General features: G+C 39.0%; 1 protein-coding gene across 4 annotated transcripts; it reads left to right on the forward strand.

Moving 5' to 3' along the window:
- Positions 1-1,603: 1,603 nt before the first annotated feature.
- Positions 1,604-11,933, forward strand: mmaa (metabolism of cobalamin associated A). Of its 4 annotated transcripts, none has more exons than XM_056372874.1 (7): positions 1,604-1,705; positions 2,055-2,457; positions 3,629-3,751; positions 3,995-4,165; positions 5,181-5,266; positions 6,229-6,378; positions 9,799-11,933. In XM_056372874.1, the coding sequence occupies exons 2-7, from the start codon at positions 2,055-2,057 to the stop codon at positions 10,087-10,089; spliced, it is 1,224 nt and encodes a 407-aa protein (XP_056228849.1). In that variant the 5' UTR covers positions 1,604-1,705; the 3' UTR covers positions 10,090-11,933. The 4 variants fall into 4 exon arrangements, with proteins under 4 accessions (XP_056228849.1, XP_056228853.1, XP_056228851.1 ...); XM_056372878.1 differs by having other exon boundaries at positions 1,678-1,698; XM_056372876.1 differs by having other exon boundaries at positions 1,691-1,742.
- The last annotated feature ends 1,678 nt before the right edge of the window (positions 11,934-13,611 follow it).

The raw sequence follows: 13,611 nt of genomic DNA on the forward strand, positions 1-13,611 counted from the left end.
AAAAAAGAATGCATTGTCTGTCAAACCTGCAAAGCCACTATTAGTATCACAACTTGTAGCCGGTGGTAGAAAGTAACTCAAGTAATCCTACTTAAGTACAATTTTGAGGCAGTTGTTCTTTACCTGAGTGTTTCCATTTTATACTGCTTTATACTTCTACTTCACTACATTTCAGAAGAAAATGTTGTACTTTATACTCCACTACATTTATCTTAAAGCTATATTAATTAGTTACTTTACAGATCTTATATAAGCATTTTATAAAATACAATATATTGTTGAAGATACCCACTGATTTCCAACCTTTCTGGCTTGTGACACTTCACAAATGAAGTTGGGCTTCCATGTCACATTTTAGACTTCTATGTGTTGTTAGCGGTGATATAACCTAGAATTATTTACCAGGTGCATGAATCATTTATATCATATTGTCACCACTTACCAGCAGTATGTACCAATAATTCCTAATGATAACATTAATTAATCATTTAACACAACCTGGGCCTGGATAAGCAGCAGAAAATGGATGGAATAATACTAATTAAAAAATTGTCTTATTTAAGGTCCACATATAACCAAATATGAACATCATAGTTCTGGTACTATAGATTTTCCAGACAGTTTTTACTAAAATCACATAGAAAAACATTTTCTAAGTATCATTTCTGCCTACAATAGGTAAGAGAATAGTAAAGTCCAGATGGGATGTAAAAATGAACCTCTGCTGCTGTCTGCTGGTTAAACCTGTCCTCTGTCCAGGGGTGGAACCAGACAATGTAAACAGTTGGGGCTTAGCCCCAACTTCAGTCTATATTCAGGGGACATTTTCCCCTGGAGAATTTTCTCCCCCATTCACAGCAGCTACATGCACTATTTACTGTATCAAGCCATTTGTACATCATTTGGGCAAAACATGATAGTTGCCCAGGAAAAAAAAACTTCCGGAGCCTGCATCATGGCTAATTTTCACTGCTGACACATAAAAAGAGGAAAAAATTGTCTGATGTTACTATTTTGAATTTACATGACGTAGGTCGTGAATGAATTTGGCATAAACAGCTTTACTAATCTTGACACCCATTTTTGTTACACTATGTTCACAGAGTTCACAGATTTAATGTTTAGATGACAAATCTACATTTAAATCCAGACCATAATTACATGTGCTGCTCTAACTGAGCAGACATGGATCCACACCAAGGCCAAGTAAATGTCTTCACTACTCTGAACTGAATATTAGACCAACAGAAGAATATTTACTCTATTGATATTAAATTTCTTTAAGGAATAGCATCATAGGATAAAGAACATAGATAAGTACTTAAGTATTATAGTACAGTATTTTATTTGATCTAAGTTATAATATAAACTTCATATAAGAAGTGCTGGGTACTAGGGCCCCATAAGCCGCCCTCTGCTCCGCCCATACCTCTGTCATCTTTAGAGTTTTTTTTTGACGATTTAGTGAATACTTTTCAGAAATCACTCATACATTTCCACTTGTTTTACTACAAAGGCAAAAACATTTGACACTTATCTTCTTTACTTACAGAGTTTAAAGATATATTTATCGTATAAATGAATCGACGGAACCTTTTGTCGGGGGCGGTGCCGTGCGTCAACGGAAACGGAAGAGAATGAATGAAACAACCGTTGATATGTAACCTGTAACGCTCGAGTAACACCTCCAGGAAGCTGGTACGAGGTCAGAGTGAATTCATGTAACTTCAGGAACATTTTGTGTAAATAGTTTGCTGGTTATATCTTTTAGAATTGTATTTATAGTTACAGTATTAGCGATTGTTACGCTAACACAGCGTTAGCCTCACGGTCAATAGAAGATACCGGTTTTGTGCTCGTGTTGAAGTTTTCTCACTTTGCTGTCACAGCTAACAACAGTTTAATTTTCGGTTAGCAAGTGCTCAAGACACCGCTAAATTATAAGGTCAAAATAGGATTGAATACGCTATCTTCCATATTTTCGTCATTTTGATGCTACAGTTGAAGCTGTCATGAATGAGTGAAAAGAAATCTCCATTGTTTTCTCCTCCTAGATGCCCCATATTTGCCATAAAATGGGACGGTTTGGCCTCCTCCGCTACATCTCTTCCCTTCCCTCACCCAGGACATGCTGCCTCCACCAAAGGGTCTTCACAGGTTCCCACCCCTGTTACCAGAACACCGTCCTGGGTCACAGCTGCCAGCACAGTAGGGGTGTGAGCACAGCCCTCAGCCAGCACATACATGACCTGAGCGGCCCTGAGCAGAGACTTTTGACAAAACTGTACGATGGGCTGATCGGAGGACAGCGGGCGTCTCTGGCTGAGTCCATCACTCTGGTGGAGACGCAGCATCCCAGGAAGAAAGAGCTGGCCCAGGTGCTGCTGCAGAGGGTGCTGGCTTACAGGATTGAGCAGGAGAGTCGCAATGGAGGGAAGCCAGTGGCCTTCAGAGTAGGTGTGTGGGCTCGGTTTCTGTATTCAGCTGGGGATAGAGGTGAAGACAAGATTAAGAGAGCTGTGTGTCATTTTCAGCAAACTGGGAATGTGCTTTTTGGCTGACACAGATATTTTGTTCTATTACTTTATCTCTGGTGTAAGTGATGATTTTTGAAAGGACTTCTTCTACATAGACAAGATGTATAGACTGCTAGGGGGTTTGTTTGACAAGGCTGTTGTTTTCACACTGACAGTGCAGATATTCAAACTTTTGTGCTTGTTATTTAGCATTACATTGTAAATACTTAAGGAGAAAATGTGTTTTCGCAGGGTGATTGTTCTTAGGATACATTAGTTGTAAACTATTCTCGCAGAAGACTTTTACATTATTAAAGCACATGTACACTCGCTTATTTATGCATTTAGCCAATCGGCCAATCATGTGGTTAATGTTCACATCAAGTAGGGTCCGAATCCTGGTGGTGTAATGGGGAATGTTTCCATGGTACCATCTTCTACTGGCTTCCATCATGTCACAAAGAAAAAGTCAACTCAGACTGGTTTCATGAACATGACAGTGACTTCAGTGTACATCAGTGGCCTCCCTAGTCACCAGATCTGAATCCAAAAGAACACCTTTGGGATGTGGTAGAACAGGAGATTCACAGCATGAATGGGCAGCTGACAAATCTGCAGAAATGATCTGATGCAATTATGTCAACATGGACCAGAATCTCAAAGGAATATCTGGTGTAAGAAGAACTGAGGCTGTTTTGAGGGCAAAGTGAAGAACTACTTGGTGTCAGTATGGTGTTCCCAATAAAGTGTTTGGCGATTGTGAAACCCACCATTGACAGTTTCCCTCAAGTCATTTTTAAAGGTAGGTTATCAAATGCCTAAGACAAGGCAGGTTTTAGAGACTGATACCCCAAATTCTATAGAGGATAATCATATCCTCATGTCAGTCAATTTAGCAGTTGACAGTATTGTTGGACTCATATAGAGGCGAGAACAAGACAGGAAATAACTATCACTGGATTAAGGACATTTTTTTATATCAATTTACATCAACAAATTTTGCAATCTTAATTGAAGCGTGCTTAGTCTCAGAAAGAGACAACAGGAACAGGTCTTGACAACAGGTTTTGGTGCCATTTGTTGCTAATTTGATCTCTCTGTTGATTTCTCAGGTCTGTCTGGTCCTCCTGGAGCAGGGAAGTCGTCCTTCATCGAGGTGGTGGGGAAGATGTTGACAGGACGTGGACATAAAGTGTCAGTGCTGGCGGTTGATCCGTCGTCTTGCACTACAGGAGGTAGCATCTGAGACACAAATCATAAACATGATACTGAAGAACAGTTGTTGTTGCGATAGCGGTGCTTTATAACATAACAGAGCTATGTGGGAAATTGTTAAAATGTAAAATAACCTCACTGTTTACTATGTTGTTTATATTCGGATGAATTAATTAGGATGCCACTTGTACAATCAACCAATCATGTTACACCAAAAATGTTTTTATTTGTGCTACGAACTGAAACGATCCCTCTTGTTGCAGGGTCTCTGTTGGGTGATAAGACTCGTATGACTGAACTCTCCAGGGACATGAATGCTTTCATCAGACCGTCACCGACTTCTGGGACACTTGGTGGAGTCACCAGAACAACCAACGAGGCCATCGTTCTCTGTGAGGGGGCAGGATATGACATCGTCTTAGTAGAGACTGTAGGTAAGACACTGGGATTTTCATGTGTTTCTCAAAGTGAATTTTTTGCCTATGTGCCGATGACAGACAGAGCCAGGGATATATTGTTTTCAGATTGTCCGTCCGTCTGCAATTATGACATAATTTAACTCAAATGCCCTTAAGGATAGAATCAAGTGATGAAATTTTATATCCAAATTATCAAATGTCAACTTCACTGTGACATCAGAATGTTCTGCAAAAACACTCATGCAGTAAATCAGGAAGGGGAGATTGTGACCGTATTTACTGCAACTTGGCTGGTTGACATACAACCACAAGGTGTTAATTCTAGTTGTTTTTTAATTTTATTGAAATAATATTTAAACTGCAGACTAAAAATTAGATTTTTTATTCTCCTGTGTAATACAGATTTCTGTTTCACACTTGGTTTCACCTTGTATCTGATTCTTCCTATTATAATCAGACACTTATTTTAATACAAATAGGGGACACAGCCTCATTTTGTGTATCTAACTAAATAAACCAAACTTTATAAGCACCTATCAGTTTTCAGAGTTGTCTCCACCACCTTCAATAAGCTGCAGAATAAAATGGGGAAAAAATCTGGAAATATATGACGAAGTATTAACTAAGAATTTGATGAAATATTTGATCAATCTCTCTGTTCTCAGTTTTCGATCTTGGTGCCACAGACACAGTTTGGCCATTAGTAAGTGTATCCCAGAGGCTAGAATCTATTCACTGTGATGATTGTGAAAGCTATTCAAAGCTTATTCAAAGCCACTTTTGAACTTCTGAACATGTCCTGATCAAGAATCTTATTTCACGCTGAATTACTTTCATTTTTCTCTTGTTCATACATGGTACTGTGAAATCATATGCACGTGAACTATTAATGTGACTGTATGATGCAACATTCAAGCTGGTGGCCCCTTATTGTGGATTTAGTTTTAGTTTGAGTATATTGCTGGTTAGTGGTGACAGTATAAACAGTAAATAACATTAAATACAGTAAATATTCTGCCTTTGTTTCCAGGTGTGGGCCAGTCAGAGTTTGCAGTAGCTGACATGGTTGACATGTTTGTACTCCTGATTCCACCAGCAGGGGGCGATGAACTCCAGGTCAGTGAATAACATCAGTAGCAACAAGCTCATCATCGTTGTCAGATCTTGTTTTATCTGTTATGAATTGGAACAAAGGTGTTTTTCTGTGTTTTTGGTTGAATAATGCTCAACCAATGTTAATCTCTCAGGTTAGAAAGTTGGTTTTAGCAGCTGGAATACATCATTTCTTGCAGGTTACTAAAGGTTATTCCATACCACTTTGCTGTCATTGCTTTGAGAATGTCCAGTAACACCAGTATGTTTTGGCATTGGTCATGTGAATACGATAACATGAGAATAATACATTATACAAACTTCCATAAAGTTTGATTTCAGTCTCTTCATTCTTATACCACAGATTCACACGAATAAATAATTATTATTGATTATGAATTAACCAACAATACTCCTGTAAATAATAATGTAAATAGATGGTGTAATCTACATTTTGAATTACATTTCTGCATAAATACATTTTCAAATTTAAGTTATTAAGGAGAAACTTATTTTTGTGTCCATGTTTGATGTAAAGATAAGTATGTTGACAAAAACTATATGCTAATCAGTTTATTAATTAGATGAATTACTCATTAGCTAATTACTCAATTAGTTTAACTCATTAGGATTAATATTATGGTGATTATGGTCATTAGGCAGCCTAAGTGGCATTTGTTTTAATTATTGTAATTATATCCTAAATTAAACATATTGACAATGAAACATTGAAAGGTTTTTCAGATTTTAAGTCCTGCTGAAGTGCCACAAAACTATGTGACTTGTTGCATTGAGATACATTGTGTGACTCAAGTAGAGTAAAATAACATCTCGGTCAAAAAAAAAGCTCAAATGATATTGACAGCTGCATTCGTTCTGTGCATCTACTACAGCCTCTATTATCTATAAGGCGTCTAGATCAGATTTATTTACGGTGTTCTGTGAAGTTAATTATCTCCATCTCTGATGCCAAAACCTCTGTCCAGGGTATCAAGAGAGGCATCATTGAGAGGGCAGACTTGGTGGTGGTGACAAAGTCAGATGGAGACCTGGTGGTGCCAGCCAGGAGGATCCAGACTGAATACACCAGCGCACTCAAACTGCTTAGGAGACAATCCAAGTCCTGGAACCCCAAGGTGTGTGTGAGAATGACTGTGTGTGCACCTGTCTACTTGTTCGTATAACTAACAGCGTAGTGAGGGAGGGAGCCAACAACAAAATGATAACGCATTTAAAAAAAAAAATAAAACAGATAAGTGACAAGTGTTCAACATTTGACCCACTGAGCAGCCACATCTGCCTCGCGAACCCAACAAGCCATCCCACTGAGAGGTCAGCTGACCCAGGAGAAGGAGGGAGGGGGATGAGGATGATGGTGGTGATAATGATGATCATAATGGTGATGTCGGTGATGTCACCGCATCAGTACTGCAGTGTCTCACTCCTCCCTGCATGTCCCAGCTCACCCGCCTGCATGCCTGGCCTTCTCCTTTTGTTTTCCCAGCCCAATGCAGCATCTGCCCACTGTGCAAGCTGCCAGGCAACACCCCCTCCTCCCACCCCCCCTCACACCCACCCCCATTTCCGACTGCTCTGAATACTCGACTGCTGTGTCATGCATTTTGCTCATTTTAAAGCCTGCACACTCGTATAAAAGCTGATAGGCTGCTCTCGTAGTCGCTTACTCTATTTATTCTTACCTTTGCTTTTCTGCCCTCTTTTGTCTCATCTATTCGGCCCGTAGTAACCTAATCTCTGATATAGTCTCTCTCCCTTTTCATCCTCCTCAGTCTTTATTTTGTTGTCTACCTCGCTCTGCATGAAAATATAAAACATGTCATAAATGCTACTTTGATTTCTGTGTCTTGGCTTATATGTAAAAAAAAAACAAAAAAAAACAAATAGGGCTGCAACTAATGTTTTTTAATCTGCCTAAGATTTTCTCAATTATTTGATTAATTGATAGGTCGTAACCAACGGTCCAAACCCCAAAGAGATTCTGAAAAAGGCAGCAAATCCTTATAGTTTAGAAACTGGAACCAGAGAATATTTCGACTTTTTTGCTTAAACATAAGCGATAAGTTGATTATTGAAATAGTTGCTAATTTATTTTTTGTCAGTTGACTAATCATTTCAGCTCTACTAATGATAAGAACTCCAACAATTTTACATGTCAAACTAAAGTTACAGGTCACATGAAATAGAGTTTAGCCTGTGTAAACAGTTGCAAAATGTCTTCTGTGACACTGGAGGAGCTCTCTCAAGTCTGAAAAAAATACACAGCTGACATAATTTTTACTCACTTCAAATCAGAATATTTACCTCAATATTTATCTCAAAGCACTTTGTAATTCTGTCCTCATAAGGTGGTGTATTACTCAAGTTTAACTTGGAGACAACAGATTTTAAACTGAGTTTGAAAGGTTTTTTATAAAGCAGGAAGGGTCTATCAAAAGCGCTGCTGAGGTGATTATGGGAAGTGTAGTGTTGGACCTTGATCTGTGTCCTGTGAGTCTCCCAATGTGCAAAACTACTTGGTTCGCCCAGGTTACCAAAAAAACCAAAAACATATTTTCTTACTTGCCTCTATTTGATTAGTACATCTATCTATGTCAACAGCTTTTAAAGGGACTATATCTAAAGTCATTGAAATGAAAACTGTTAACAGTGAGGTCTGTGCAGTATTCAGAATAAAGGGGACATTGTTTCTGGAAAACAATATTTTTTAATGTAATTTTCTAATTCTCTGCGCACAACAAACAAGATTCCATTCACTTTAATTGTACTGGGATGGAAGAAAAAGATCCTGGATATCTTCAAACCTCGACAAATAAAGGCAAAACTCTGCATGGCGAGATGTCAGTGGGAGCAGGTTTTGCTTGTTTGTTTTTGTTTTTGTTATTTTATAAGTTATTTGCAGAAGATGATTGGCGAACATACTGTATAGTACGGTTACTCTCAAGGTTGATTTCCTGTTTTTGCATCAGACTCAAATCCAGTCCTTGTAAAATGATTAACCTAATGATGTAATTAGAACATTCATAATTGGCTGTTGATCACAGGCTTCCAATATTTACCAGCTTGTCACATTCAACTTTACCAATTGCCAGTTGATGTCAAATTATCTCCCAATGATACATGTAATTTCATTACACTTTAGCAGTCTGGAGATTGTAGAGAATCTGTGTGGTTTATTTTACTTAAGCACTAAAAACAGAATTACAGTATTAAAAACAGGAGGTGAACAGAAGCAGTTTAGCAGTTTTTAGAATGCACGTCTGACTGCCCTGACTTTTTTTTGTTCCTGTAAATCTGAGGCACTTTTCACTTTTGTGTCTGCTTTGAATTTGAATGTTACACTGAATTTCATCATGTGCTCTTGACTCTGTAGCAAGCTCTGAAAAGAGACAAAAAAAGAACTGAACACTAAAGTGACATTTATCCCCAGATTGCTTGTGTGAACAAGGTGTTATGGGGAGATGAAAACACACACTGTTTGAAAAGTGACATGACAGCTTCTTCTAGGATGGAGGCACATTGCAAACAAGTCTTAAACACAGACGAAACTCACAGAACGGGAAAGCAGCATCTCTGCCGACTCAACTGAAATTAAATTTATGTAAAATGCTCTTTTGCTATTGAACTTTAATACACTTTCAACGTGCCTCTGTCAAAAGTATTACAATTTTGACCAAAAGATATTTTTGACAGAAACCCACACAGTTTGTTTTGCAATGTGGAAAGAACAGCATTTCTTTCAGTAGTTGGTTTTGGCATTTCTGTTTCACATACCACATATTGCTAAAAAAAAAACAACTTTTTATTGTTTATTTGTTTATACAAATGGACATTAATGAACAATGACTAAAAACAAATATAAATATACTGGGGTTAGCCTAACAGCTTATTTACACCCATAGACCCAACCTAACTAAAAACTACCAAAGCTAATTAAAAAACACTATACATAGTAAAGTCACAATTGAAATCAGATGTAAATAAATAAACATCACCACACTTTGTTCTAGGATCTTCAACAAACTAACCTAAACTAACCTTTCAAATGAGAATTAAAACAGTTACAGACGATTTGGAGTTGATCTACAAACACATCACATCATTCATGAAAACGTATCTGAGTAGATTTTGGCCTTTTTCTTTTTACACAAAGAGGGTACGGTGAGCAACGAGGATCCTCGGCTGTAACCAGACTGGGGACATTGTAGTTTATGTTAGTGTCTCAACCAATTGACTACTAGGACAGTTTTTTGTATTTGCTGCATCTGACTGCTGCTATAGAGTCGCCTCAGATGAATACCTTTGTCAGTACTGTTCATGAGTTTGACAAAGTGGCTCAAAGAAGGACGTGCTATTCCATGCAGAATCTTGAATATGAGACACAAGTCCGTATTTGAAAGTTTCCATACTGAAGAAAGTGCAGTTTGCTGGGCGTTTGTTGACATCTTTAGGCTGAACAGTCATTGTCCAGACTACCACCTGCTTGTTGGAAAAAGAGATGCTTTAAATTCACACATGCATCCCAACTCCCTCCTCAGGTGATCCGTGCCTCCTCTTACAACAGTGAGGGCATCCCAGAGGTCTGGGCCAAGATGGAGTCATACCGGGATGCCATGTTAGCCAGCGGTGAACTGCAGGGCCGACGGAGGGCCCAGCAAAAAGTTTGGATGTGGAGTCTGATCCAGGAGACCGTCCTCTGTCATTTCCAAAATCACCCCAGTGTCAGAGAGGCTCTACCCCAACTTGAGGAGAAGGTCACCAATGGGGCTATCTCTCCAGGCCTGGCTGCTGACCTGCTTCTGAAAGGCTTCTCGTCATCATCTTCATAGTAAACGCTGGGACTGGATGGATGTTTTACGGTTCATTAGGGCCACTTGGTGCCAAAAAACACTAGGACAGAGTGAGAATATGCGACCTTGACTCTGTGGTTTGCACAAAAAGAAGCAGCCTTGCTGTTTTTACACTTAATTTGAAATTTAAAATAAGTGAGGCAGAAGTCACCCCTTCCACAGAGACTCAGTTTCATCTTGCTTAAATCCAAATCAGGAGAGGCCTGACTGAGCAGACAGTTTCATGTCTCACCTTTGGCTTCAAGACATATTCACATATGGACAGTGGAGGGAAACGATGTAAAAGAGTTCTGCCATCATCCTTTTTTTCTGATGTTTTCTAATGTAAAGAAGATACTGAGACTGTCTTCTCAGACTAGAACACTAAAGCCCTCATGAACAGTTTTAATGAAATCAGTACGAAACATACGGATGATTGTAAAGGCCATGTTGTTACACTTGGGAAACAGACTGCACAATACTGATCACTTTTACAAAGTGTGTCTTTAGAAGAAGCTGAGACTTGTTTTTCCGGCCAGAAATACTGACATGACAAATACTGTAGTGAGAGTATGATATGTGGTAAACAATTCACTGCCACTGGCACTCATGCCCATAGATTGATTTACAATTTATAACCGCAAAGGAAAAGTTTTGTAGAACGGATAAGGTTTAGAGCAGCGGGATTGTACAGTCACTTGTTTCTCTTGATGAACTGCTATGGACTTCGCTCCAAGAACAAACACAAATTCTCTTGGACAACTGCACTTTCAAGATGCTGATTATGCTGTGACTCTTAAATGGATAAGTGAATAACATTAAATCTGTCAGTACAGTTGGCTAAGATTCCTCTCTCCTTGTGTTTGCTCATGGTATGAAAAAGAAGGGGGTACTGATTAATGTAACCTCTACGAATATTAGTCCTGAGATTTGTCAAAGATGTAATGAAATGTTTTCTGCACTCTGGAGCCAGAAATGTCAGTGCAAGGTATCAACTGAATGAGTCAGCTGCTCAGTTACTTGTAATTCAGGCGAAACACACTTTAATATTTTTAGAAGTACCTTCATAATGCACTGCACTCCTGGACACCACCAGAGATCAAAAGACAAAGAGAAGTCATCTACTCATGACTTCACTGTGGCTACTTTATTAATTTTAAACAGACTTGCTGCTGTATTCAGGATAAAGTGGTAGACTCAGTGTCAGTAGCATATGCTTGTAAAATCTACACGACAGGTATTTTCCATACGAACATCAGAGTCATCACAACGGTGTTCTGCATACAATACCTTTGAGAACTACAACCGCAACTGATCTAAATCTGTAAATTGTTTTTTAAAATAATCAATCCATAAGTCTATAAAAAAAAAAAAAATTGCTTGCATTTGTCCAAAACTCAGACACTCGGTATACAGTGATTTAGAAATGGAGAACAGCAGCAAGTCTTCACATTCGTGACTACAAAAATATTTGCCATTTTTCCTTGATAAACAACCTAAATTATAAATCATTTATCAAAGTTGATTGACTAATTGATCAGTCAATTTTTTTTCAGGATTTATCAATGAGACTTTTTTTTTGGTGCTCTTCCATTATGTCAGCACCTTACCAAAATAAAGGGAATTTACAAAAGAACATCAAGTACAATATAATACAAGTCAGTGCAATGCCACAAAATACAACCTTTGTGAAGCATATCATCAGTTTTTAAGGAAACTGTGTGAAAGGTGTTGATTTAACGCTATAGTAATTTTATGATACAATGTTTAGGTGTTATTGTATTGGACTGCATCATATTAATAATATTAATTGTAACAATAATAATAATAATCTGTAAAACCTTTTTCTTAATCCAATTTAAAAGTGCTTAGACAAAGAACAGAGAAGACAGTAATAAAAATACAATAAACAGTAAAATAGATCAATTTAAAAAATATAAATATATATATATATATATATATATATATATATATATAATATAACTCCACTGAATGGATTCTAATGTCACTTGCATCTACAGATTATAGAGAGTTTAAAAAAAAAAAAAAAAAAGATAAGAGGGGATGAAATAAAGGTGTGAAAAACTCTCTCAAGGTCACCAGCAGACTAATGATTGGACTTACAGTACGTACAGTGCTCATGATGTTCACAATGTGTGCTGTCTGTAGATGTGAGTTCTTACTTTCTTCGACCACTAGAGGTCTCCCTAATTCCACTTAGCTCTGAATTCATCATCCTAATGACTGATCCCTCAGTGCCAACCACCCTCCCCCTCATAATGCCCCCGCCTCCTGCCCTCCATCCATTCTTCATTGAGGTTGCCTAGGGTGCCAGGTCACTCGGAGGTGAGGACATCAGCAGCTGCCACTCTCCTGTAGCACAGGCTGTACTGTAGTCCTCGCCCTCAGTACCGAACCCTCCTCAGCTACTCTCAGTCCTCGCTGAAAAAACAGAAAGGAGCAAAGCTTAGTACAGTACAGTACAGGAGGGTTGACTGTGTGACTGTACAGCTTTCAACCTCAACCCTCTCTTTGAAAATAGACTATTTTTCAAGGGGGAAAAAAATAGGGTGTATTCAATACTAATCCATGCTTGTCCTTGCTCTGTCTGCTTTGGAAACACTGAGACTGAGCCCCCCGACCGCTGGACTGGCTCCCAGGTCGCTGCTTGTTTGCTCCCGACTGCGTACAAGAGGAAGAATGCCCCTTGAATGCAGATGGATTCATTAGGTCTGAGTAACACCCTTCTCCTCCATCATGCTGACACAAACACATACACACTGTAACTGCTCTGGCTTTGCAAAAGGGAACAGTGAGTTCTGCAGCTCTGGACGCTCTCCACACACACACACACACACACACACACACACACACACAGACACACAGACATGCATATACGTACACACAGTTGTCTCCAGTGTAAACAACACCATGCGGTTTCACTAAGGAAGATTAACTCAAATGCTGCTGGATCGTGTTCGGCCATTTTAGCCTAAACACATGGCCCATCCACATGTGTTTAGCATTTCGCTGGATCTCTTGAATGTAAGCAGAGGACAGAGACTGGCTCTTTGATGAGGTTTTTTCATGTTTAATGGAGGGGCTTACATTGACAGTCTTTCTTTGTGTCAGCAGTCTCAAGTCAAAATGCTTTCCTGGCTCAGGACAAAGCAAAACGGTGCCCTCATACTGATGTAATTGCAGTCCAAAAACTCAGCTTTTCCCCTTCAAAACCTCAAAGTCTGGAATGAGCACTGAACAATGGGGCTGCTACAAATGTCAGTAAACAAAACAGACATATCGTCACGCAGACAGACATCAATGGTTTTCCTCTTGATGGTTGTGTCAGCGTTAGAGTTTGGCTGTTTTCTGGTCAGATCAGCGCGTGAGGGAAGCCTGACACTGGGGGATATGTCAGACTGGCCCTCCTACCAGGCGGATTTGGGAGCTGTGTGTATGTATGTGTGTAGTGTGACAACTGGTCATGGGCTGTTGGTCACAAAGCCTCACCCCATCCTTGCT

The sequence above is a fragment of the Seriola aureovittata genome, chromosome 3 (assembly GCF_021018895.1).
Source record: "Seriola aureovittata isolate HTS-2021-v1 ecotype China chromosome 3, ASM2101889v1, whole genome shotgun sequence".
Classification (NCBI taxonomy): domain Eukaryota; kingdom Metazoa; phylum Chordata; class Actinopteri; order Carangiformes; family Carangidae; genus Seriola; species Seriola aureovittata.

Excerpts from the sequence above, each read along its gene's own strand:
- mmaa (XM_056372874.1), top strand. The coding sequence starts at position 2,055 with ATGCCCCATATTTGCCATAAAATGGGACGGTTTGGCCTCCTCCGCTAC. Across the intron at positions 3,752-3,994 it reads GTCGTCTTGCACTACAGGAG|GGTCTCTGTTGGGTGATAAG; the intron begins GTAGCATCTGAG and ends CTCTTGTTGCAG. Across the intron at positions 6,379-9,798 it reads CCAAGTCCTGGAACCCCAAG|GTGATCCGTGCCTCCTCTTA; the intron begins GTGTGTGTGAGA and ends CTCCCTCCTCAG.